Here is a 26,148-nt window from a genome sequence, read left to right as displayed (position 1 = left end):
GCCTTCTGAGCTATGACACAAAAGGAAAAGCAACAAAAGAGAAATAGATAAATTGGGCTTCATCGAAATTTAAAACTCGTGTGCTTCAAAGGACACCATCAAGAGAGCGGAAAGACTATTCACAGAATGGGACAAAATTTTTGCAAGTTGGATATCTGATAAGGCATATGTATGCAGAATATATAAAGCACTCTTAGAACTCAATAATAAAATGACAAAATAATCCAATTAAAAATGGGCAAAGGATCTGAATTTCTCCAAAGATGACATGCAAATGGCCAAGAAGCACATGGAAAGATGCTTAACATTACTAGTCACTGGCGATGTACAAATCAAAACTGCACTGAGGTACCACTTCCCACCTGGAAGGATGCCTATGATATATACAAAAAAGATACAATAACAAGTGGTGACAAAGTTGTGGAGAAATTGGAACCCTTATATATAGACACATAGTTAGTGGGAATGTAAAACACCATGTCTACTTTGGAAAAGAGTCTCATAGTTCCCAATAAGGGTCCATAGAACTTCCACATGATCCAGCATTTCTACTCCTAGGTATAGACCTAAGAGAAATGAAAACTTGTCCCCACAAAATCTTGTTACATGAAAGTTCATCAATAGCCAAAAAAGTGGAAACAAACCCGAAATCCATTAACTGATGAAGATAAACATAATGTGATGTAGCCATACCATGGAGCATTATTCAGCCTTAAAAAAGGAACAAAGTACTGATTCATGCCACAACATAGATGAACCTTGAAAACATTATGCTAAGGGAAAGAAGCCAGACACAAAGGATCATGTATTGTATGATTCCATTTGTGTGAAATAACCATAATAGGCAAATCTATAGAGAAGGAAAATAGATCAGGGGTTACCCAGTGCTGGGAGGATTGGGGGAAATGGGGCTGACTGGTAATAGGTATGGAGTTTCTTTTTGGGGGGTAACGAATGCGTTCTAAAATTGACTGTGTGATGGTCATGCAGTCTTGTGAATATACTAAGAATACACAATAAACCTTTAAACTGTCAGCTTTACGTTGGTGAATCGTACGGCATGTGAATCATATCTCAGCAAAACTGTTGAAGAAGAGAAGGCAAAATGCTTAGCCCATCAACTTTACCTATCATCGGGAGCCCAGTGGTGGTGGGAAGACAATAATGGGGGAGCTGGGAGACCCGGAGCTGTAGGGCCGCTTCTCCCTCTCATCCAGCGGCACAGAGCCAAGGACTCACGATGCTTTCATGGATGTATACACAAGTTTTAATTTCTTTTAAAATCAGAAAAAAAAATGGGCACCTGGGTGGCTCATTGGTTGAGCGCTTGCCTTCAGCTCAGGGCATGATGCCAGGGTCCTGGGATCGGGTCCCACATCAGGCTCCCTGCAGAGAGCCTGCTTCTCCCTCTGCCTTGTCTCTGCCTCTCTCCCTGTGTCTCTCATGAATAAATAAATAAAATCTTTTAAAAAATTGGAAGAAAAAGATAAGCTTTTAGGTGAAGAGAAATCTTAATATGTAGTGTTAATATATTTGTTTTTAGCCAATGCAATTGTAAAATGTAATTTTTAATTCAATTTTTTTTTAAATTTAGGAAGGACTCCAATAGGTCAAAGTGCCTAGGATCCACAAGGTCTGAACATGGCCCTGGGTGTTGGTCTGAATTTGACCATTAATGTTTTCTCTCTCCAGATTTTGAGAAAACAATATAACAGTAAAGAAACTTAGAAACAATTCATTCAAATATATCCATTCTAACATACTACTGATTCTTATTTTTTTTTTATCTTGCTTTCCAGTTCTTGGCTGTCAGCAAACATCTCTTTCAGTGGGTTCTAATCTTGGTACCTCTGACTTGCTGTGTGGTCCCAGGTGGTCATGCAGTGGCCCTGGGCCTTGTTTTCTTGATCCATGAAGGGAGGTGAGGGTCCTGTATCTCAGCATAGAGCCCGGGAGGAAACCACAGGAGCACCATCCAGCCACCTGTGGCCTCATGATTCTTTGGAAGGGATGATGTAAACAAGACAGGAGTCTACTCCTTAGCTTGGCACTCAAGACCCTTTGTGATCTGGCCCTTGCCTTCCTTCTCAGCCTCATCTGCCAACATTCCTCTTGTCTGATTTGCATTTCTATGGGGCTGGAAGGACATTCAGGATCCCAAGGGGCTTCTAGGGAGCTTCGTAGAGAAGAACTTAGGAAGCTTCAAGCAGACACATGAATTGAGAATGCTGAAAGCTTCCAGATCCTTTCCACCCCCCGCCCAACTCACATTGGTTCCATTTTGACATGAAATCTATATCCTTGCTGGGATTAGCAGTAAGATCCTTAAGCCAGGGGTTACAAGCTGACCCTAAAAGTCTTCCGACCTAGTGTCCCAGGGACTGGCTGGGTAGCTTCAGGGGAGGCTAGAGGGAAAACAGTGGGGAGCGGCGGGGACTGTGGCAGACTCCAGGGCCTGTCCTCCATCTGAAGGGGGGCAGCATCTGGCCCATCTGATTGTTGCTCTGTGGGCTGTGAGCCCGGCACGGCCAGCTCTTCTGGTTCTCATCTGGATTTGTGGGCAACATTGTCCCTCTGGCAGGTTGCTGTGTGTGCTGCCTTTGTGACAGAGGGCCTGGAGGCCGGGCCGTCTTGCTCATCACCGTGTCCTGGTCAGCATGGTGCCCAGCGTCAAGGAGGCCTGGGAGAGACAGACTTAGAGTTTCTTAAAGATTGAAAGTTTGGGTGTAAGACATTCATTCATTCGTTTGCTCATCTCTTTGTCCAGTCACTCTTTGGTTTATTCATTCATATGCTCCTTCAGCAAATATGTATTATGCCTTCACATGTACCAGACCCTGTTTTAGGTGGTAGGGGTCCAGCAGGAAGACAGCTTGGGCAGTCAGGGCAGGGACCTTTGGAATATTAAAAATTGGCTGGGGAAGGTCCCCCTGAGAAGGTAACATTTGAGGAAGGTGATTAAAAGGAGGAAGGGTAAACCATTCAACTATCTGAGGGAAAAATGCTCCAGGTAGAAGTAGCAGTATGTGCAAAGGCCCTGAGGCAGAGGTATACCTGGCACATTTAAGGATCGGGAAGGAGATCAGTGTGGACAGAGCCAAGTGAGTGAAGGGGAAGCTGGTAGGAGATGAGGTTAGGGAGGTGATGACCCTGTGGGCCACGAGGAGGACTTGGGTTCTCATTCTGCGTTCTGAACAGAGAAGGACATAATAATCCATCCTAGGTTATAACAGGATCCGCTGGTCACTGTATGGAGAAGGGCAGTAACAGGGAGACCCGGGCAGAGGCTACCACCATCATCTAAGTGGAGATGGTGGCTGGAGCAACGGAGGGGGTGAGAGGTGATCGGATTCTAGATCCACTGCCACGCCAGAGCCACAGATCACATGTGGAGGTGTGAGCCAAAGGGAGAAATCAAGGTTGATGCCGAGGTTTTGGCCTAAGCATGAGGGAGGATGGAATTGTCACTTCCTGAGCTGGGAATGCACACCCTCATGGCGCTCACAACCTGTGGGTCATCCACCTAAGAATCATACAAAGAGTGGAACCATAAGGTGACTGGGTGTCGGAGAGGGCCAGGGGGCCGTGAGAGCTCATGGGAGGGGAAGCGTGTCCCCAGCAGCGGGAACAGCACGGGTGAGGCCTCGTGGTGGAGGGGGCATGAGGAGTGTCAGGGCTGAGTGCAGGGGTCTCCGTGAAGGAACTTGGGGCATCATTCTTCAGGGAGTCATCAGAGGGTTTGAGCGGAAGTATATGTGCCTGTGTGCGTGTGTGACGTGATCAGAGCTGTGTGTCCTGAAATCATCTCCAGGGCGGCAGCGGCAGTGTGGAGGCCCCTGGGGAGCCTAGCGAGGGGCTGTCCTCATCCTGCTGGGTCTGGACGGGGTGAGGGCTGTGGAAGGGGACTGAGGGCTTGGAGCAAGTGTGAGCCGCATGGTTGGGCAGGTTGGATCGGGGGTGAGAGCGGAGGTGACATCCCTGGTGCTGTTTGGCTGAGTTTGCAGATTCGCTGCCCACAGTTTCCTTGGGGACATTGGCTTTCCGGGAATAAGGGATAGAGATACTCCGGCCCCACGTCCTGCTCAGTGACAAGGCTCAGCGAAGGGGAGGGGTGCCTGAAGCTATCACTTCCTCTCACATTCTGAAACCCTTCTTTTCTTTTTGAAGGTGAAAAATGTCGCAGTTTCATTGACCTGGCCCCAGCATCGGAGAAGGGTAAGTGTGGCCCCCGCTCAGGTGTGCAAGCCCAGTGCCCTTCAGAGACACTTCCTGCCCAGGTGGCTTCCCGCAGCCCCGTGAGGGTTTCTCCAGCAGCACCACTGGGTGATGGCTCCCCAGAGACCCATAATCCTGCAAAACTTCAAGTTTCTCGAGCAGTTGGTAAGGGGAGAAAGGCAGGTGGAGGCCCATCCTGTCGTTCCTCTAAGTGGGACAGTCCCGAGAGTCATAATGCTTCCATGTTCCAGTCCACACCAGGATTGGGGGGTAGGTGGGATAGGTGTGTGGATGTCGGAGTGAGGCTAGACCAGTGTTGGGGGCGCTGCATCCAACTGCAGGATTTGACCTCAGGGGCGGGAAACCGGCTGTCCTGTGTCTGTCACTCCCTGTGCACGGGGCCCAAGAGCAGAGATGCTGACCCTCAGCGACGCTCAGAGTAGAATGGTCAGGGGCTGGCCGCAGCTCGCGTGTAGGGTGAGCATGGCTGTAGGATTAGCTTTAGCTGTAGGGAATGGTGGTCCAAAGTAGCCGACTTCAAAGGAGAAATGTGCATTGCTTCTATAAAAGTTTGAAAGTAGGCAGTCCAGGTGGCTCTGCTCCATGAAGTTCTCAGGATCCAGACCTTGATGACCTCCTCCATCATCTCTGTGCTTTTATCTTCATAATCTAAGATAGCAGCTGGAGCTCCAGCTGTCACACCTGCCTTCCAGGCAGCAGCTTAGGGGGGGCAAAGGAGAAAGGGTCAAGCTTGTGTGTCAACTCCAAGGTTTCTAGAAGTTGCCCACAGTACCTGCTCATGTCGCCTCGGCCAGAATTTGATCCCAGGGCCAGACTCAGCTACAGGGAGGCTGGGAAATGAGATTGTTATCCTGGCAACCTGGCAACGTGCTCAGCTAAGACTGGGGTTTTATTATTAAGGGAGAGCGAGAGAGCAGATTCTGGAGGATGTGCTGCCAAAGGAACATGAGGGCATGGCTGCCTCCTCAACCTGCCTCCCCCCTGCCACCGAGGAGGATGTGCAAGGAGAGCAGGGGTGCTGATGTCTTCAAACAGCCTGGCGATTAGGAGAGGGCTCTGGTTCTGGGCCTCGGGGTGGGGAAACTGAGGCAGAAGTCCAGTCCTAGATACTGCCCCAACAGGGGGGATTTCATTGTGCCTGACTCAAGAGAAATGCTTTAGTCCAGGGCTTGGGGCCACTCACGTCCCCTGCTGGTGGGGCTGGGCTTGTGGCTGCCCTGCAGTGTCTGGAGGGTCAGGGACCTGAAGGCTGGATGTTGGCAAAAGGGCTACTGGCAAGGGGGCCATGTGTCACAGAGGCTAGTGATGTTTCTGTCTCTCGGACACTGTCCCCTTGGAGAGCTCCAGGCGAGTGGCAGCTTGTGAGTTGGGGACCCTCAGACCCAGGAAGAGGCCCAGCCACCTCCCCCCACAGCAGGCTTTCGGCAGTGGTGGGGCACTACCTCCTCACCTGGCTTCCCAGCGACCGTGCCCTGCTTGGCTATCACAGGAGGCCACCCTGAAGTTTCAAGCTGAGCAGCTGGGCCCCAGCTTCCAAACTGAGGTCAAGAAGCCTTAGGAATACTGCTGCTAATACCTAGATGGTGGAGGGACACCCAGGTGGCTCAGCGGTTGAGCGTCTGCCTTCAGCCCAGGGCATGATCCTGGGGTCCCAGGATTGAGTCCCATGTCGGGGTCCCTGCATGGAGCCTGCTTCTCCCTCTGCCTGTGTCTCTGCCTCTCTCTGTGTGTCTCTCACGAATAAATAAATGAAATCTTAAAAAAAAAAAAGCCTACATGGTGGATATGTACTGGGCAGTCCCCATGTGCCAGGCGCTGCATTAACTGAGAAGCCCCCCACAACTTTGTGAGGAGCGGCTGACAAAGTCACTCCACTGCCAGATGCAGAATCTGAGCCTTACAGACTTGAAGCCAACCCACATGTCACTTCTCATGCAGGGCAGAGCCCATGCTTCAGACCGCTTCGTCAACCTGCGTCTTACAAGCCTGTACCTGGAGGCAGCCCCTTGCCAGTGTTCGGCCAACACCAGTAACCCCCAAGGCCATGGAGCTGCAGGGCCACCTGTGCCTCACATCTGGCATCCAGGAGGCATGGCCCTTGTGTGCACATGTCAATGCATGTGTACAGTGGGTTGAGGGTGAGTGTGCACATGCCCGAGCAGGTGCTCCCGTGAGTAGGTGTGCGTGGATCTCCGGTGTGTACACGTGCGTGCCTGTGTGAGTGTGCCTCCTCTTGTGTGCCTGGGTGAGCACGCGTGTGTGTGTGTGTGCACGTGTGAGCGTGTGTGGAGTGTGTCCATATACCTCATCAAGGCATTTGACCTTATTCCTGCTTCTCTTATGAGGCCTGAGGACCCCAGAAAGATTGTATCTTTGTGTTTTACTGGCCTCGTGATTTTTCTTTCAGGGCTTGGTCGCCCCTCCAAGGACCTTCTGGCTGTGTATACATAAATGTTTATAAGAAGGCTGAGTGGGCTGGCTTTGCCGCCAAGTGGCAGGACGATTTTCACGTACTCACTGCCTGCCGAGCACTTCAGCTGTCCCTGGGATCGGTGGGGTTTGTCGTGCAGCTCCGCGGCCTCTCCCCAAGCACCCCCCGCCTGGCCCTCCCTAGATGCCTGCGGGCAGGTGGGCTCATGGGACCATCCCTCTGCTCACCTCTCACCACTGCTCACCTCTCACCACGGCTGTCCGTTTCACAGATGAGAACCCCGAGCTGCAGAGATGGAGTGAGTGGTTCAAGGCCACACCGAGAATCTGGGGCTGGTGTCTGAGCCCACGTGTGTTCTCTCCCAACGCACACTCTTCTCCTGCATTCCTGTCCCTGCGCCCACTCCCTCTGTGACTTACCTTCTGATCTGCCAGATATGGTAATAATCATGGCACTCACACTAACTGCCTTTTATGCAGTGCTTATAGTGTGCCAGGTGCTGTTCTGAGAGCTTTACATCCATCGGCTTATTTTAATCCTAATTTTACAGGTGAGGAAACTGAGGCAAAGAGTGAATTGACTTGCCTGAGGTCATACAGTTAGGACCCTGGAGTTTGAACCTGAGCAGTTTGGCTTGTAAATGCCTGGTTCTTCTGCTGAAAATGTAGGCCTCCAAGACACTGTGAATGAGTGAGTGTTTGTGTGTGTGTGGTATGTGGAGTGTGTGGTCAGGAGTCAGTGTGTGTATGTCTGAGCAGGTACTGCTGTGAGAATGTGTGCACGTGTGTCTTGTGTGTACGCTTACATGCTGGTGAGTGTGGGGCCCTGTACATGGGTGCACAGGTCAAAGTGTGTACATGTGCATAGATGCATGGGTATGTGTTTGTGCATGGGTGTGTGTGCATTTGCAGAGATCCACGGTGTGTGTCTGTGCAAGCATGCACGGATGTGTGTGCACATGTGCATAGATGCATGGATGTGTGGATGCACATGTGTGTGTGTGCATAGAGCCCTGGATGTGCATGCACATGTGTGTGTATGCACGTGTGAGGATGTGTGCTGGGCTATACTTCCCCTTCTCCTTCACCAAGACCTCTGAGCTGAACTTAGGGTGTTCTTAGACTAGTGTTCCCCTTCTTTTCCTGACCTTCCGCCTGGCAAACCACAGTCTTGCTTCAAGACCCTTCACGAACGGCACTCCCTCTTTGCCATTTTTTCCAATATCCTCTTGCCCCTTGCTTCCCGACCCTGTCCCCTGGAAAAATATTTGTCTGTGATCTGTCTTTTTACCATGGCACGCATTTTTCTTAGTTTGTGCCTGACCATTGTAGTTTTGTGCTCCACATGGGAAATATCTTTTTGTTTTATACTAGCCTAAGCCACATCCATTTTTCATCTGGATTCCTGCCACAATCTCTTAACTGCTTACCTCCTTCGGTTCTTGCCCCCTTGATTCACTTGTGCCAGAATGATCTTTTTAAGGCATAAGTCATCTCATGTGAATCCCTGTTTAAAGTCCTCCCTTGGCTTCCAACTGGCTCAGAGAAAAAGCAAACATGCTCACCCCACCCAGCCTGTGAGGTCCGTGGGATCTGGCCCCGAACTTCTGGATCTCATCTCTTGCAATTTCCCTCCCCTCCTTCACCACACTCCACACTCCCAGCTCCCCCAGATCCTTCATGTTCCTTGAGTCAGCCAAACATGTGTGTGCCTCAGGACCTTTGCACTTGTTGTTCCCTGCTCCCAGAACTGTTCTCTCAGCTCTCTGCACAGCTGGTCCCTCCTTATCATGCAGGCTTCTGTTCGAATGTCACAGCCACAGGGAAGCCTTCCTTGAGCATCCTCTTATCACAGCCCTGTTTCCTGCCAAGTCCATTTCCACCCCTGCACGTCACTTATTACTGCCTACAGTGTATTCAGTGCTTACCTGACAGAGTGTCAGCTCCACGAGGGCAGGGATTTTGTCTCCTTTGTGACTCACTATGTCTCTGGTGCCCAGGAGCAAAGCCTGGCTCTGTAGGCGCTCCCCAACACCCATTGAATGGGAGGAAAATGAACATGGATTTTAATAGTATGCATTCTCGTTATAAAAATTGTAACAATCTTTAAATACAAAAATGAGAAATGAAAATCTCTTATGAACCCACGCGCTAGATATTCTCTAATAATGGTTTGGTTATTAGCCCTTGAAGATGATAGATAGATAGATAGGCACACACACACACACACACATATATAAAATCATAAATTGCTTTTCTTTTTTTTTTAAGAATGAGGATTTGCCCATCTTTTTTTTTAATTTTTATTTATTTATGATAGTCACACACAGAGAGAGAGAGGCAGAGACACAGGCAGAGGGAGAAGCAGGCTCCATGCACCGGGAGCCCGACGTGGGACTCGATCCCGGGTCTCCAGGATCGCGCCCTGGGCCAAAGACAGGCGCTAAACCGCTGCGCCACCCAGGGATCCCATAAATTGCTTTTCATATCAATACATAAAACCATCCTCATCTTTTGGAACAATTATATAAATTTCCATCACGTACTCACGTAGGAACTGTTTACGTAGGCAGTCCTATAGATGGACGCTCAGATTGTGCCTTCACTACCTCAGGACTTCAGTGTCATAGTAGATGACAGTCACTCGTATGCACATCTTTCTCCTTCACAGGGCCGGGGCCCTCTGAGGATAGCCGTGGTTTCTTATTTACCTCTGGGCCTCGAGGGCCCAGCCCCGCTCTGGAGTTGCACTCACAGAATAGTAGAATAAGACTTGAACAAAGTTCTGCCCAGCAGGCTCTGGGAGGCGGCGGAGGACGGTGAATTAAAGATGCCCGAGCAATTTATAAAGATGAAATGGGCAAATGCAGACAAACAGCAGTGTCTGTAGGTTGTGAACTTGATATTGAGAATGCAGAGGAAATGCGTCTCACACTGCCTTGTCTTCCTCTTCCCTTATCTCTCAAAATCTCAGTCTCTTATTTGCTGGGGCAAGATTCCCTTCCCTATGGCCAGATTCCCCTCCCATGGCCAGTGGGTAGTCTTCAAACCTAGCGTACTAGTCAGCAACATCCACCGTAATGCTGGGTAACAAGCCATCCCGGAGCTCAGGGGTGTTCAGCCTTTGTTTTTTGCTCACATGTTTGTGGATTGAGTTGGTCCCAGGATGTAGTCTGGGCTCACTCGTGTCTGTTCCATGTTTGTTCATTCTGGAGGCCAGGTAGAGGGGACAGACATGCAAGATGGCAGGACACCTGGGTGGCTCCTTTGGTTAAGTGTCTGACTTTAGCCTGGGTCATGATCTTGGGGTCCTGGGTTTGAGCTCCACACTGGGCTCCCCCCCTGTCTGCTTGTCTCTCTGCCTCTGCCCCTCCCACTTGTGCTTTGTCTCTCTCTCAGATAAATAAATAAAATCTTAAAAAAAAAGAAGCAATAAGGTAGCTAACTGCACAAACACATTTTAGACCTTTGCTTGTGTCATGTCTGCTGTCATCCCATTGGCTAAAGAAAGTCACATGGCTACATCCAACATCAATGAGGCAAGAAATACACTGACCACAGGCCTCAAGGACGGCTGGCACCTGGTTGTGCTGGAATCGGCTCACCTGGATTTCTGGGGTGTATGTGTGCATATGTGTGCGTATGTGTGCATGAGCCTCACTGATTTGCTGGTCAGGGTCTCCCCTGGTCACTGTCTTCCCAAAGTGACCTATTTATTTCTCCATGAGGGACTTTAATGTTTGGATGGTTTCTCTTGCCAAACACCAACCAGGCAGCCTCTGCATGCCAGTCATTTTCACACATGCCTTTCAATCTGACCGATATTTCCTGAGTACCCACTACGTGGCAGGCTCTGGGTGAGGCACTGGGGGTGCAAATATGAATGAGGCAGAAGTCTCTGCCCTACAGGTGTGGGAGAGAGCTAAGGAAATGGTTAGCAGACATCCTGGCAGGGCTCCAGCTGAGCAATAAAGAATCCACCCTGCAATGGAAGAGGCAGGAGGGACGAGATTTTGCCACCCGAGATCTCTGCAGAGAGTCCATGAAGATGTCTGGGTTTTCCTGCCTTTACATCATTAACAGGCTGCCTCGGTAAGGATTGGTCCAAGGTGTGATGTGTGGAATGTCCCCAGTTCCTAAACCCCAGTTTGGAGCTTTCCCTCACGGGGAGCCTGTGCTCTCCTGTAAATGAATGAAAAATGAATGAGCGAATGAATGAATGAGCTAATTGAGCCTCCCGTGATTCACAGTCGTCATCAAGCAGCAGCCGATAACCGCCTGTCTGCTCTTCCTCTGGTGCCCATCAGCACTCACGGTGGAATACGATTCAGCAAGGGGGGAGAACAGTCTTCAGCTGCTCACGGTAGCACGGGTCTGAGCAAAGGAAGGCAGCTTCAAGAGAACACATCCTATCTGATTCCATTTATATAAAACTGGAAAACAGGCAAAAATGAGTCTGCACCGTGAGAAGTCAGGACAGTGGTCGCCCACGAAGACTGGAGGGGGGCGTGCAGAGGGCGCCGGCAACTGGCGATGTTCTGATTCTTGGTCTGGCCGCTAGTTACGTGGACTGTGTTCCGTTCATGAAAATTCATCAAGCTGTATACTTGCGGTAGATGCACTTTTGCTGTCGGGATGTGATACTTTAAGAAAAAGTGCAACAAAAATTTCCCATTTCTGAATTCGAAATGATCCTCCTAAAGCGAAAATCCAATTGTATTGGGATCCTGCCTGAACCCCTTCCCTGGCTCCCAAACTTTATATATGCCAGGATATTTTAATATGGAGTTCATCTCCCTTTGTGATCCATCTGGAGCTAGTCTGCCTTTTTTATTCCACTTCCTACCATCCCTGACATTGACCCTGGGCTCCAGCCCTGCCTTCCCACTCAAGTACACTTCCCTCAAGGTCCCCATCGTCTTTCATGCCTCTGTGCCTTTGCATATGCTGTTCCCTCTCCCTACTTACCTTTACCCTCCCTTGTGTGCCTTGGAAAACTTCTATTTATCCTTCAAAACCCACCTAAGACATGACCTCTTCTCCTTCTTCCTCCTCTTCTTCCTCTTGCTCTTCTGCTTCTCCTCCTCCTCTTCCTCCTCCTCCTCTTCCTTCTCCTCTCCTCCTCCTCCTCTTCTTCTTCTTCTTCTTTCCCTTCTTCTTTGATTGAGAGAGAGAGAGTGAGCAAGGGAGGGGGTAGAACAGAGGGAGAGGGAGAGAGAGAACCCTAGGCAGGCTCCACATCCAACACAGGGCTCCATCTCATGACCCTGAGGTCACAACCTGAGCTGAAATCAAGAGTCAGATGCTCAACTGACTGGGCCACCCAGGCGCCCCAGATAAGACCTAGTCTGAAAAGCCAGCCTGAACCTATAGGTACCCATGGTAACTGGTCCTATTAGGACCCCATTGCTCTGCATTGGAATCATCTTCTCCATCACACTGGACACTCCCTGAGGACAGGCACTGGGTCTGGTCCTTCTGGTGGCTCCTGTGCCCCAGGCAGATGGGGTTGGCACACAGTAAGCATTTAGTAAAGGTCTGTTGAATGAATGAAGGAAGGAAGGACGGAACAGGGACCATGCTGTAGACCCTGGGTGGCCCATCTGGGTTTAGAAACCTGGAATCTGACTCAGGAGGCTGTGGTCTCCTCTGACCCGCCCTGGGCTGAGCTGTGTTAACCACCCCCGCTCCCCGCCCCTGTTTCCCAGCTGGGATTTCTGGCAGCCACCAGCTGGCAGCCTTTTGTGAAACAATCTCCAAAGCTTGTAGGTTTCATTTGTTTAATATTTCGGGGATGTGTAGCAATGTGGTGGCTCCACGGCCACAATCCTGAGTCCTGCCTGAGTCATTTCTCACTTCGATTTCTATAATAGTCTCTTGTTGGTTTCCTCAACCTCTCTGTTCTGCGCCTGAAATCGATTTACAATTCTGCTGCTCACTTAATTTGTTTAGTGCATTTTATTGATTTATGTCATAGAACCGAAACATGCGTAGATCAGAACACGCTGGGCAGGGGAAAGGGAGAGGACACCCAACTTTCACAGCTGCCTGGGATCTGACGTCGGAGCCCCACGCTGGTCAGCGTGCACCCCAGCACACTGGGTGGCCGGCGCATCCTGTGCCCGTGTTGTTAAGCCCAGGGGGTCTTTCCCCTCTGTCTGCCTTGGGAGCTCACTGTCAACCCAACACGAGCCAGCCCAAAGGTCCTGCCTCTGCAAAGTCCTCCCTTTGCCCCCAGACCTCGTCAATCACACCTGCTCCATGCTTCTAAGTTCCGGGGAACATACCTGCCGTCTGGGGCCTGACAAAAGGAGAGCTCTGATTCTTTCATCCCCTGAGACCGAGATGAACACAAAGAGGCAGGAGACCAGCCCCAGTGGTTGACACTTCCGTTGTTCCCTCTCACCTGCCACTCCCAGACAATATCAAGATAATTCTTGCAGCCCTTTGGCCAAGGGTGGGAGTCATCAATCATCTGAATGGCCCTAGTCCATTCGTTTAGGTAGCAGAGCTCTGGAATCCTATCGAAAGAGATCGTTTCCTGGCCATTCTCAATAATCTCATGACAGAGGCCACCTCACTCACTGTCATTTAAGTCCTGGAGGCGGAGCGGACTGCAGCCTTGCTTCCAGGGATGGGCCGCAGTGGCTGTATCCACCTTGCCTCAGGCCAGTGGGTGGCATCCCTCCGTGCCAGGCTGTGTGCCAGGAGCCAGGCCACTGAGGGGAGTCACACACGGCTTCTGCTCTTGAGGAGCCTTCTAGTGGGGTACTGATGGGGAGGACAGTCACATCTGTGGATCTGGGACCCAGGCGGGTGGCCAGAGGGCTGCAGAAGGGGATGATGAGAGTCTGGCAGGCTGTGCGGAGGGGTGCCACATGATGAGGGTCCTGAAGGCCGAATGGCATTCCTCCTGGTGCATAAGGGGCCCAGGGGCTGTCATTCCTGGTAGAATGAATGGCATGTGCAGAAGAGTCCATGTGGCAGATGCACAACAGTCATTTACTGAATGACTGAAGAGTAGAAGGAGGGTGGAGTCCAGAGAGGTTAAGTGCCTCGCTCAAAGTCACACAGCAGGGTTAGGTGAGAGTCAGGCTCACCCTCCAGGCTGAGATCTTTCCAGCAGCATCCTGCCTACCCTCCCCCACTCGTCCTTTCTTCTCCCACCCACCCCTCCCACAACCCTCCAGCATCATTTTTCTCCAGGGCCCTGTCACCTCCCTCATTCTGAAGTGCCGTTTCTGTCACTTTCTGTTCTGAAATTCTGGATTTCTCTAATTACGGTCCCTTACGAAAGGTGTTTAAATCCCGATGCCTGGTGGAAAACTGCTCCTGGAGATCACAACATCTAGTAATTGCTTTAGTTGCTCTAATTCCAATTATTCAAGATTATCTTTCCAGGTAATTAGGTGTCTGGGTAGTCTCGCCTGCTCAGTCTCTCAGAGAGTGTCATATTAACCCCAAACGGTGACCAGCTTTCATGTTTCATAATTGGAAACAGTTTCTCCACGGTGAGAAGACTCTCTTAAGTGTAAACAGTGGTAATTTAAATTTCTAAATGACTCTGTGGTCTTATCATACTTTGGTGTGAGAAATTAGCTTGGACACTTCAATCCAGCCCTTTGCCTATCTGAGCAGGGGTTTCAGCAGTGGGGGGTGGGTGGTGGGTGGGGAATAAGACTTGCTGAGCTGCACGGGGTCTGCAGAATTTGAAGGATGCTGGCTCCTTTCCATAACCCAGAGAAGTCTTCCCATGGTCCCAGTCTTTGCACCTGTCCTGGGAATGGAATTTGCAACAAGACCCTCCTATTTGGCCCAGGTCCTGCATTCGCAAAGAGCTTTAACTTTAGACACACGATGATTCCTTCAAATGAAGTTTAGACATACAGCTGCAAATCAGGGTCACCACATTCAGTTGTGCAGGTTACGCACTGTGTAACTCTGGTGTCATGATCCATACTGTGGTCTATGTGAATGGCATAGGATTGGGCAGTGCAAATTCTGTACAACTGTAGGAGGGGGCCAGGGATACAAGGACAGGGTTAAAAGAGGAGAGCGTTCAATATACAATCTATACCCACATTTCATTGTTGAACCACACACTGCCTGGTATGAGCTGCAAATTTGTGACCTTATTTTGTCGTGTTTCCTTGTCTTAATCAATATAATTTCATAGGTATAATTTAGGATCAGTGAATTGTACAGGTTTTAAATGTACAATTCAATGAGTTTCAGAAAATGCGTACATGCGTGTAACCCAGACCCCTGTCAAGATAGAGAACCATGGCCAGCATCATGGGCATGTGACCTACACAATCACATACGGTCCCATGCACAGAAGGGATTTACATTTGGTTTTATGCTCCGGTGTCACTGTCTTGAAAAAATTTTTTTTAAAAATTTTATTTATTTGACACACAGAGAGAGGGAGCAACTGCAGGGGAAGTGGCAGAGGGGGAGGGAGAGGCAGACTGAGGGCTTGATCCCAGGATGCCAAGATCACGACCGGAGCCGAAGGCAGATGCTTAACTGACTGAGCCACCCGGGCTCCCCTGTTTTGAAATTCCTAATAATTTTTTAAAGATTTATTTATTTATTCATGAAAGACACACACACACACACAGAGAGAGGCAGAGACACAGGCAGAAGGAGAAGCAGGCTCCTGATGTGGGGAACCTGATGTAGGACTTGGTCCCAGGATCACGAGCCAAAGGCAAGCACTCAACTACTGAGCCACCCAGGCACCCCAGACCTGGGATTTATTCTTTTTATTTTTTAAAGATTTTATTTATTTATTCATGAGAGAAACAGAGAGAGAGAGAGAGAGGCAGAGACAGAGGCAGAGGGAGAAGCAGGCTCCATGTAAGGAGTCTGATGTGGGACTCGATCCCAGGACTCCAGGATCAAACCCTGGGCCAAAGGCAGGTGCTAAACCACTGAGCCACCCAGGGATTCTCCCGCCCAGACCTGGGATTTAAATGTAGAGTTTCTGAGTACAGTGTTCATGCAGTGCGTGGGCTCCAGGTTCAAATCCTGATTCTACCTTACTAGCTGTGGAATGGCGGGCTTGCTGCTCATCCTCTTTATGGCTCACTTTCTTAATCTCTAAAATGGAGATAATAGCATCTGCTTTGTGAGGTTCTTCTGAGAATGGAATAATCCACATGAGGGGTTGGCGCAGGGTCTGGTGCAGTCAACGCCAGCTTGAATGTTCTGTTGTGTTTTCCCATCCTCTGTTTGGCCCAGCCTGCAAGAAAGCTCACTTGGAAAGTAACTCAATTTACATTGATTTCTACTCAACTAAGTTATTGAATAGTGCACAGATTCCATTCACTGCTAGATACTTCCACACCCCTTGTTTCACTTAATTCTTTCAACAGCCCTTTGGAGTAGATGCTATGATTTCTGGTTTACATCCAAGGAAACAGAGAAGTTGAGCTATTTGCCTGAGGTCACACAGCAAAGGGATGCATCCATCAGTCCCATACCGTTTCTGCCACACTTCACATGTCTTTCTTCTCTCTCTCTCTCTCTCTCTTTTTCACATGTCTTTCTACTCTGCCTGGTGCCTCTGGCCCCTCTTCTGCTCCTCAGGCCCAGAAAGTTCTTTGGTTGGCTTTGCTGTGTGTTCTGAGCTGCCAGGCGGCCCCCCTGGCTCACAGCTGTCGGGGACTGTGGAGCAGAGGGAGGTAGCAGCTGAGGGGACCCACGGCTGCTCCTGCTCCCAGCACCCTCTGCTCCTCACACATCCCATCTGCTGACTTCTGCAGCCTCTCATTTGCAACCATCTGCTGGGCTCCCTGGAGGCTCTGTGAAGGCCTGGGATGTAACACAGAACCCCCCTCCCCCAAATATGCTGCTTTTTGCCTGTGTGAGGAGCAGAGGGCTTCAAGCCCCTGAAACCCCTATCCATGCCTCAAAGCCACTAGGAACTACAATTTGCTGCTCAGGAATTGGCTCCCACAGCCCTGGTATGGATTCTCAGAGCCAGCCCAACTCCTACGCCTACAGGCTTTGCTTCCTTTAGGCTTTCCTCTAATCTCATTTTGAGTTTAAAAAGTCCAGCATGTCCTGGGCAGGGATGCCCTGGCCTCTGCTTGTCCACAGTCTCTGTGACTCTGTGACTTTGTGGCTCTTAGTCTTCTGATTTTCAGCATGCATTTTGCCAGAGTCAGAGAAAGGCCTGATGTGGGGGGCAGTGATGGGGTGCTTCTACAGATGGGAGAGAGCACAGGTAGCTTCTCCAAAACTGGTGTCTGGTTGGTCTCATGGCTCAGGGTCCTTGTCTGGCTCATCTCTGGTGGTGAGGACAGAGACTGTCAGTTTTATTCATTAGTTAAAAAATTGTGTGTGTGTCTTTGTTTTTGTTTTTGTTTGTTGGTAATAGCTTTGTTCAGATATAATTACTTACCATGGGATTTGCCTTCTTAAAGTGTGCAGGTCAGTGACTTTTAGTATATCAGGGTTGTGCAACCATCACCACTATCAACTTCAGAACATTTGCATCACCCCAAAGAGAAACCCTGTTTCCTTAACCTTCACTCCTCAATCCTCCAGAGCCCACAGGCCTCGACAACCAGCGATCCACTTTCTGGCCCTGTAAATTTGCCAATTCAGGCCACATATGAATGGAATCATATAATATGCGGACTTTTGGGTCTGGCTTCTCTCCCTGAGCATCATGTTTGCAAGGTTCATCCACATGATAGCATGTGTCAGTACTTCATTTCTCTTGATTGCCAAATAATCTTTCGTTGCATGGAGATATTACATTTTATTCATCTTTTATTTATTTATTGAAACTTTTTAAAATTGAAAAGTATAGTAACAATTAAAAACACATAAAATACAAATATAGAGCTTAACAATCTATATTTTTAAGAGTTTAACAATCTATACTGTAAAGCAAAAACTTTATTTTCACTGAGGTCGAGAAAGAGATTGCTGCTGCACGCCCCCCTCCGCCCCACCCCATGTGTCCTTTCCTGAGCACTAACTCCCGACCAGGGTTTGGCAAAGCATGGCCCATTGCTTGCTGTTGTAAATAAAGTTTTATTGAAACACAGCGACGGCCGTTTTCTTGTGTAGGTGTAGCTCTCATGCTATAATGGCCAAATTAAGTGGTCGTGAGAGAGACCATATGGCCTCTGGTTCATAGACAGCTATCTTCTCAACATGATGAAAGGGGCTAGGGAGATTGGGGGGATTACAAAACCATTAATCCCAACCTCATGACCTATTCACCTCCCAAATGCCCCACTTCCAAATACCAACACACCTGGAGTTAGAATGCCAACACATGAATTTGAGGAGACACAAACATTCAGTCGATAGCAATCATAGCTGTAGTCTGTGCATTTTCATTGCTGTGTAATATTCCATTTTGACTCTACCTTCTTTTGTGTTCATTCTACACTTAATGGATATATGGGTTACTTTGCATTTTTATTATGAATATTGCTATTGGTTCTTCAAGTGTGGGGCCCAGATGGATGGCATCAGTGCCTAGGAGCTTGTGAGAAGGCCCCACCATGCCCCCCTCCAAATGAGAAACCCTGGGTCTGGGGCCAGCCATCTCTGTGACACGCCTTCTGAGCAGCCACTCATCGTGTGAGACTCATCGCTCCAGTGTTGACCTCAACATGGGGTTGCTCTGTCCACTTTGTATTATCTGCAGTTTTACTAAGCCAAACCATCTCAATTTTCAAAGTGGGGGTACCAGTTTACACCCCCACTAGTAGGGTATGAGAATTCCCATTGCTTTCTCCTTGACAATACTTAGCGTTACCGGATATTAACATATTTCCAACCTGATGGATGAGAAGTGGTATCTCACTGTGCTTTTCACTTTGCACTTCTCTGATTGCTAATGGGGTTGAGTATCTTCTGACATTTATGCCTATGTGGATTTTCTCTTGCAGTGCCTGTTTGCTTCTCCTGCTTGTGTTTCTATTAGATTGTCTTTTTCTTAGTGATTTATAGACATTTCAAAAATTTTTGACATATTTTAATCCTTTGTTGCCTATAGGTATTTCAAATTCCTTTTCTCACTCTGGGGCTTACCTTTTCACAGATGTCTTTTTGGTGAACAGAAGTTCTCAGTTTTTTTATTGTGGTAAAATATATATAACCTAAAATTTACCATTTGAACCATTTTTATAAGTATATAGTGCAAAAAAAAAAGCATATAGTGCAGTTGCTTAAGTATGTTCACACTCACCTGCATCCATCACCACCATCCCCCTCCGGAGAGCCTTGTCATCTTTCTAAACTGAAACTCTGCCCCCATTAAACACTAACTCCCCACTCCCTCATCCCTCTGGACCCTGGCAACCACTGTTCTGATTCCTGTCTTTAAGAATTTGGCTACCACATTTTGTTAACCTATTTGTGGGTAGACATTTGGATTGTTTTTACATTTTGGCTGATGTGAATAATGCTGGTGTGAACATGAGTGTACAAATATTACCTCAAGCCCCTGCACTCAGCTGTACTGGGTGGATACCCAGAAGTGGAATTGCTGGATCACGTGATGACCAGATGTTTAGTTGTCTGTAGACCTATCATACTGTCCATCGCAACTGTACCATTTTACATATATGATGCAAGAGGGCGCCAATTTTTCTACATCTTCACCAAGATTTGTTATTTTATGTTTTGATAATGTGTGATGTGTGTGATAGGGTGTCTCACTGTGGTTTTGATTGGCATTTCCCAAAGGACTGGTAATATGGAGCATCCTTTCATGTACTTTTTGGCTATTCCATATATCTTCTTTGGAGCAATGTCTATTCAAGTCCTTTGCCCATTTTTGAATTGAGTTGTTTTTCTGTGGTTGAGTTGTTGGAGTTCCTTATATATTCTGGATATTATACTTTATCAGATATCTAATATGCAAGTATTTTCTTCCATTTTGTGAGTTGTCTTTTAACTCTGTTGATGGTGTCCAAAAGCTTTTAATTTTGAGGAAGCCCAATTTATTTGTTTTTTCTTTTGTTGTCTGTTTTCCTTTGTTTTGCTTTTGGTGTCAAAACACCAAAAAGAGCTAAGAGATCATTGCCAAACCCAGTGTCATGAAGTTTTTCCCCTGTGTTTCCTTCTAAGAGCATGAACACAACCAGAACTTCTTAATCTATCTACCTGCTTACCTATATACCTACCCATCCATCCATTACCCACCCATCCATTCACCTATCCATCCATACGTATATCTATCCATTCATCCACCCATCCACCAATTCATCTATGAATCCATCCATCCATCCATCCATCCATCCATCCATCATCCATCCTTCCATCCATCCACCCAGTAGACACTTACTGATTTCCTACGATGTATCAGATACTGGGGATATATATGTTGATTTGTGCAGGTCCTACTGGGTTCTTCTTGCCTCAAAACTTCAGTAGCTCTACTGATTCTCCAGCTGTACCCACACCACTTCTGACCTCATGAGAAACACTCCAAGGCTGTTCCAGGGCCATTGGTCTAGAAACCTCTTGCATTCGTTTGCTTCTACTCTGTGCTAGGTGCAGGGTAACTCAAGTCTTGTTACTGTCCTTGTCTTTCCTTGGGAGGTTAGGTGGTTCTTTCTGCTTTAAGATTTCAGAAAGTCTGTTATTCTGTCCCTTACAGGATGATGATGATGATGATGATGATGATGATGATGATGAAAGAGAGAGAGAAAGAGAGAGAGAGTGTGTGTGTATGTGTGTGTGTGCAAGCGTGTGTAAGTTGGGGGAGAGTGCAGGGGCTACTTTAGTGGTCCACTCCAGCATCTTTACTTTCTTTGCTTTTCCTTGTTTAGTAACCCCAGCTGCCATGATAAAGAAATCCCCAGCTCTCAGTGGCTTTACATGATCAAAGTTGGTTTTCTGCTCACATGGAGTCCAGTGTGGGTGCTTCAGTGGCAGGCTCATCCAGAGATCTGGTCTCCTTCCTTTGTAGAACTTTGGAGTGTTTTCCGTTCAGCCAGTTGGGGAAGAGAGTAGAGGAAGATGTGGGAGGTCCGTAAGGGCCTGGCTTAGAAGCAGCTCACTTCATTCCCACCCACATTCCTTTGGACACAACTCAGTCTTACAGCTGCCTTCAACTACAGTGGATATAGGGAGATGGAGTTTAACTGTGTGCTCATGAGGAAGAAGAAATGGGCCTTGGTGACACATAAAAGTCTCTGTCATGCCCTCTGACTTCCTTTCCTCTGTGCCTTGGGCCAGGGGAGCTCTATTAAGTGTAGGATGTGGAGGAGAGGGGAGGTAGCCCAGACTTTCCCTCTTTTCTTCTAAATATATCATTTACAGTACCAACTGTGGCTTTTGAACTTAAAAGTGCAGACTTTTGCAGCTCTGTAGCCTTGTTCTTGTGGCCTGAGAGCTGGCCTTGCATTACACAGTACCACCCCACTCCTGCAGCAGTGAATACAGGTGGCAAAGGACCCAGGGTTCAGGAAGGCTATGGGAAATCTCAGCTAATGTCTCAAAAAATTATCTCGCTCCAGTTAACCTAAGAATCTGGCTGGGTGTCTGCCACATTTTAGTTTGCAGATTTCTTGCTCTTTTTGAAATGAGAATGCCATTCCTGCTTTCAGGTACTTAATTCCTCACTGGTTCCTCAAGCTTCCCCACTGCACATCAACAAAGGGCCGCCTGTCCCCCTTGGAGGGTCCTAGTGGGGTTCCACCTTGCCAGTGCACACGCTGCCCTTTTCACTTGAAATGAGCCTCTTCCTTGCCAGAGAAGTCAGGAACAAAGCAGAATCTGGGGAGCTCTGCTCACTTGCTGTCATGATTTGACAGCGTATCTTGGGCTCCGAGCAGCCCATTCATCCCTGCCTTGTTATTCTTGTTCTGAACAGGACCGCAGAGCCCTTTGTGGCTCTCGCCAGCAGGTTTTTTTTTTTTGCGACGGGCTCTTGTCCAGCCCGACAAGATCTTCTCCACTGGGCCGTCTGCACCCATTCCTGCCAAGACTCCAGCTGTGTGTGGAGGCGTGCTTGCCTCTGGAAGCCTTCGCGGAGCGCAGCATTTTGGAGTCTTGGGAAGTCAGTGGCCATCCCATCCCGTGTGGCCCTCTGCCCTCTCAGGGGCCCTCTATCTCCCTGGTCAATCATTTAGGCAATCATGTACTTCTAGATCATTCTCCTAGTGAGACAAACCGGGGCAGTGATGCAGAGAGCGCTTCCCAAACCCTTGGCACCACCATGGATTGGAGACTGTTGGTCCAACCAAACTAGCAAGGAGTTTTGAGAGGACCATCCCCACAGGGCCCAGATGACAAGTATAGAGGACCGGGGGATGGGGAGAGAACCAGGGTTCGGCTTAGCAAAAGAGGATGAGCCTTGAGCCGGAGGCATCTACGATCTGAGTTCAAACCCCAGCCTCTGATTTGCAAACCCACTGTCCTTACCCATTGTGAGCCTCAGTTCCCTTTATCTGTAAAGTGATTAGGATCATCTCCCAGGAAGGGTTCTGTGAATATCAGCACCGCCTCTCCTCTTGCCTGGGTTGCTATTGGAAAAGAGCATGTAAAATTTTTAGTGTCTTGGGCAGGCTAGGTGAAGGTCAGGTGGGGTCGATTCCCTGGGTCCTGAGGTTGAGGGGCCTGAGATGATGCTGTCGTCGCCATGTGGGTCTCTGAGCCAAACCTGACCGTGCTTGGGGTAAGAATCATCAGGCAGGAGTCCCTGAGTGGTAGCCTCTTACAGGCTCAGTGGTCACCGTAAGGAAAGGCATCCCAAGTGAGAGGAACAGCATATGCAAATCCCAGAATGGATGTCTGGGGTCTGCTCTGTCCATGGTAGTGAATGGCCCTCGCTGGATTCTGAGGGGGTGGGGAGGAATGAGGAGCCAGGCTGGAGGGGTCAGCAAGGCTAGGTTACAAAAGCCTCAAATGTTATGTCAAGAAACTTGGTCTATATCCGGAAGGCCACCAGGAGGATGAGCAATGGGACGAGTGGCAGCATGATGTGACCTGAACTCTGAAAACTGATTCACAGCTGTCTCCAGACAGACGGGTGGCATCGGTGAGCAGCAGTGGGCCCCAGAACCCTCAGGGAGCTCATGGAGGGCTGGAGAGCCATGTCCCCTTCATATCTGTGTCTGGGGTGTGGCTGGGAGCTTGAGGAAGTGCTTGGTTAAGATCTGGACAACATACATGTTTCACAGATTCCAAGTGGAAAGAGCCTGAGGTCAGAACCTGTTTTATAGACTAAATTTGGCATTGGAAATAAAAACCCAAGTGGAACCCTGGTGCTGTCTCTGAAGTCATCCTTCCCCCATCAGGGCATGAGGAGCTGGGGCGGTGGGGCTTAGCTTGCCTTTAGGGGACTGGTAAGGCTGTCCCTCCCAGGTCGGGGAGGAGGTTTGATAATGGGAGTGGGTGGGGTTCTCTTCCAGCACCTCGTTTCCACCAACACTTTGCATAATGGGCTCCTTCTCAGCCCCAAGTCCCACCTCAGTGTCATCCCTGGAGAAACCTTTCCCTACTGCCTTGGTAAAAATAGACCCCTTCCCTGGCCACCCTGCTCTGCACAGATCCACAGATCCCTGGAATGACCTTTTCTGTGTTTACTTGTTTGTCTTGTTTGCACAAGACATTGAATTCCATGAGGGCACTGTCTGGCCCGCTTCATTCGGCGCTCACCCAGTGGGTGCTCAGTCAACGTCTGAGCTGCAGAGTGCAGCCTCTGCTCTGAGCCAAGCCCTGTGCATAGACCATCTCATTTAATTCTCCCAATGGCCCAGTGGAATAGGGGCTGCTTTTGCCCCCATTATACACGGGGACAAACTGAGGCTCAGAGAAACTGAGTACGTTACTCAGACTCGCACTGCCACCAAGTGATGGAGTCGGGATCGACCCAGGGCCAGCTGGCTTCCACACCATGGTTCTGTGCTGGTGCCAGCGCCATTTGCTCTGGGTTTCCTCTGCTTCTGGTTCTCTTCTGCATACTGGTTTCTTTGGAATTGAAATTCATAGCTTTACCTTTTAAGCCCTCCTTCCCTTCCTGCACCTCAGTGGCTTTTGTCCCTGGAGGTTTATGTAGAATCAAATGAGAGGGAGCAGGAGGGTAGCAGGAGAGGGGAGGCACTCACACTTGGCCTGGCGGCCCGCTCCCTCCTTCTGGGCTGCAGTGTGCCTTCCCCTCTGTTGTCTCATTATTTCCCGTGGAGTTTTCATCACCGTCTCTTTAGGACTCAAGTTGACAAATAAACTGGCTGAGTTGGTGAGAAGGATTTAATTTAGCTCACTCCGTGCCCTTCATTCTCTTGTACCCACGCCAGTGGAGGGAGTGGGGTGGGCTGGGGTCAGCATTGGGGCTTGGCCTCCAGCAGATCTGGGGTTGAGTGTAGGACCTCAGACCTGTTTCTGAGCCTGGCAGGCGGTGGGTGGGAGGGTAAAAATGACAAAGACCTGGGCATTTGAGGTTTGCATTCTGATAAGATAACGTGAAGAAGCTTCCTTCCAGGAGCGGGTCCTGGTCTCTGAGAGTTCATGAAAGACTTTGGATTATTGACCTTAAGTCACTGGTTTAGCAAGTATTTATTGAGCGCCAACTGCAGACTGCCCCAGGACTATTGTAAGGGTATTGTTCCCCCATGGACTCGCTTTTGGTGAGGCAGGAACTCAGGGGGAAGAGAGTGAGCAGGTGTGATTCTCGGTTCAAGGTGCTGATGGGCAGTTGTCCGTGCGTGTGTACAGGTGATTGATAGATTTCTCTTTATCCTCACCTCTTCGTTCCCTCTCTTCCATACTGGCACCCAGCGATTCTGCTTAATGTACTCTTCTTTCTTTCTTTCTTCCTTTCTTTCTTTCTTTCTTTCTTTCTTTCTTTTTTCTTTCCTTCTTTCTTTCTTTCTTCTTTCTTTTTTTTGTACTCATTATCCTATGCGTTCTTATACATGTATCGCTTTTGCATATTTTAAACCTTTATCAATACTACATCTATTAGTCAGCTATTTCTGCAGTAAGACTGTATGAGAAATCATGCCAAAACTCAGTGGCTTTCAAAATCAAGGATTGTTCTTGCTTGTGGGTCTGTGGGTGGGTGGCATTACTGCTGCAGGCTGGGCTTGCTTCTAGATGGTCGATTGGGTTCATGTCTGCCCTGTGCACTTCCTATCTTTCTGGAGCTAGCATTTCCCTGGAGAAGATCCTCATGGCCATGGTGGCAATGAAAGAGGCAGGAGAGAAATCTCTGATGAGGCTTAAGCCTCGGCTGGGGTGTCTACACAGTCACTTCTGCCCTTCTTCCAGTGCACAAAGCAAGTCACACGGCCAGGCCCAAAGTTAGTAAGGTGGGGAAGCATATTCCATCCCATGCATCACGGGTAAGAATGTTTGCTGAGCAGGAATGTGGTCGATCACACCGTGTGTGTTGATCTCTGTGTCTTAAGTTCCCACGGAGCACTGCATGATTAAGGGGCATCTGCGTGGCTGTGGGCACACCGGATCCGACCCCTGATGCTCCGTGCCGAGCGTCTCCTCCGCGCTACCTACTGTCCTAGCGATGGACACTGAGCTTGTTTATTGCTCCCCGCTGCCTGTCCTCCTGAGGACCTGTGTGAGAATATCCTTGGGGTGTACGCCCAGGAGCAGGATTGTGGGACCCTAAGAGGGTAGGCTATACTTATTTGGAGAATTAACACCAGCGCTTGCTTGAGGACCCCATACCCCCGCAGCCAGACCAACACTAGGCCTTATCCAGCTTTTTGAGGTCTGCCTCTCTGGTGAGTAGAAAGCATCAGGTCAGGTCTTACAGCCTTCGTTTGCATTTCTCTGATTATTAGCACATCTTATTGTTCTTCCTGCATTCCTCAGGCTTGGATTTCCGCTTCTGGAAACTGCTTCTTCTTGTCCTTGGTGCTGTGTGCTTTTCACCTGGAGAATGGCCAGTGGGCTGAGCTGGGGGCAATAGGGTGGAGACCACCCGTCTGGACACACTGGGCTGAGGTCGGAGACGGGTACCCATGTGGCTGAGTCCTCAGTGGGCACAGGCAGGACTTGTGCTGGAAAGAGGTCCAGGCTTGTCCGCTTTGTCTCAGCATTCATTATTTAGACTTCAATAGCAGCTCTGAATGGGAAACTTGCTTTCCTTTGATTGGCTCCTTGAGGAACCCAAATGAAGAAGCAGATGCCAGATTATTTGCTGTATTACGAGTGACTTGGGAGATGCCTAAGAGGTACCCAAGCCCATCTTGCTCAGATTGTTATGGAAATTGAAAAAAAGCTGTTCTGAACCATACCTGTCGAGGACCTACTATGGGTTCAGGGCCTCCTACATGCTGAATTTTCAGGAATAATGATGTCACCTCAGAGATGAGAATAGGACCTACCTCATTGCGGCCTGTGAGCATTAAAGCCATTAAATCCATTCACTCTATCAACAAACATTGACTGAATACTATTATGTGCCTGACATGTGTTAGGCCCTGGGATACAGCAGTGAACAATAAGAAAACAATCCTACCTTCTTGGATCTCATAT

General features: G+C 48.8%; 1 protein-coding gene across 4 annotated transcripts in view; it reads left to right on the top strand.

Annotated features, from left to right (window-relative positions):
• The window catches only part of GSG1L (GSG1 like), a 204,533-nt gene that overhangs the window by 66,283 nt on the left and 112,102 nt on the right, over positions 1-26,148 (top strand). For all 4 annotated transcript variants that reach the window (XM_055339338.1, XM_055339337.1, XM_055339336.1 and 1 more), the window contains exon 2: positions 4,168-4,215. In XM_055339338.1, coding sequence (XP_055195313.1) covers positions 4,168-4,215 — 48 coding nt within the window. The remainder of the gene's footprint in view (positions 1-4,167; positions 4,216-26,148) is intronic.

The sequence above is a fragment of the Nyctereutes procyonoides genome, unplaced genomic scaffold, assembly GCF_905146905.1.
Source record: "Nyctereutes procyonoides isolate TBG_1078 unplaced genomic scaffold, NYPRO_anot_genome, whole genome shotgun sequence".
Taxonomy (NCBI): domain Eukaryota; kingdom Metazoa; phylum Chordata; class Mammalia; order Carnivora; family Canidae; genus Nyctereutes; species Nyctereutes procyonoides.
This window is presented reverse-complemented; position numbering and strand designations above follow the sequence as displayed.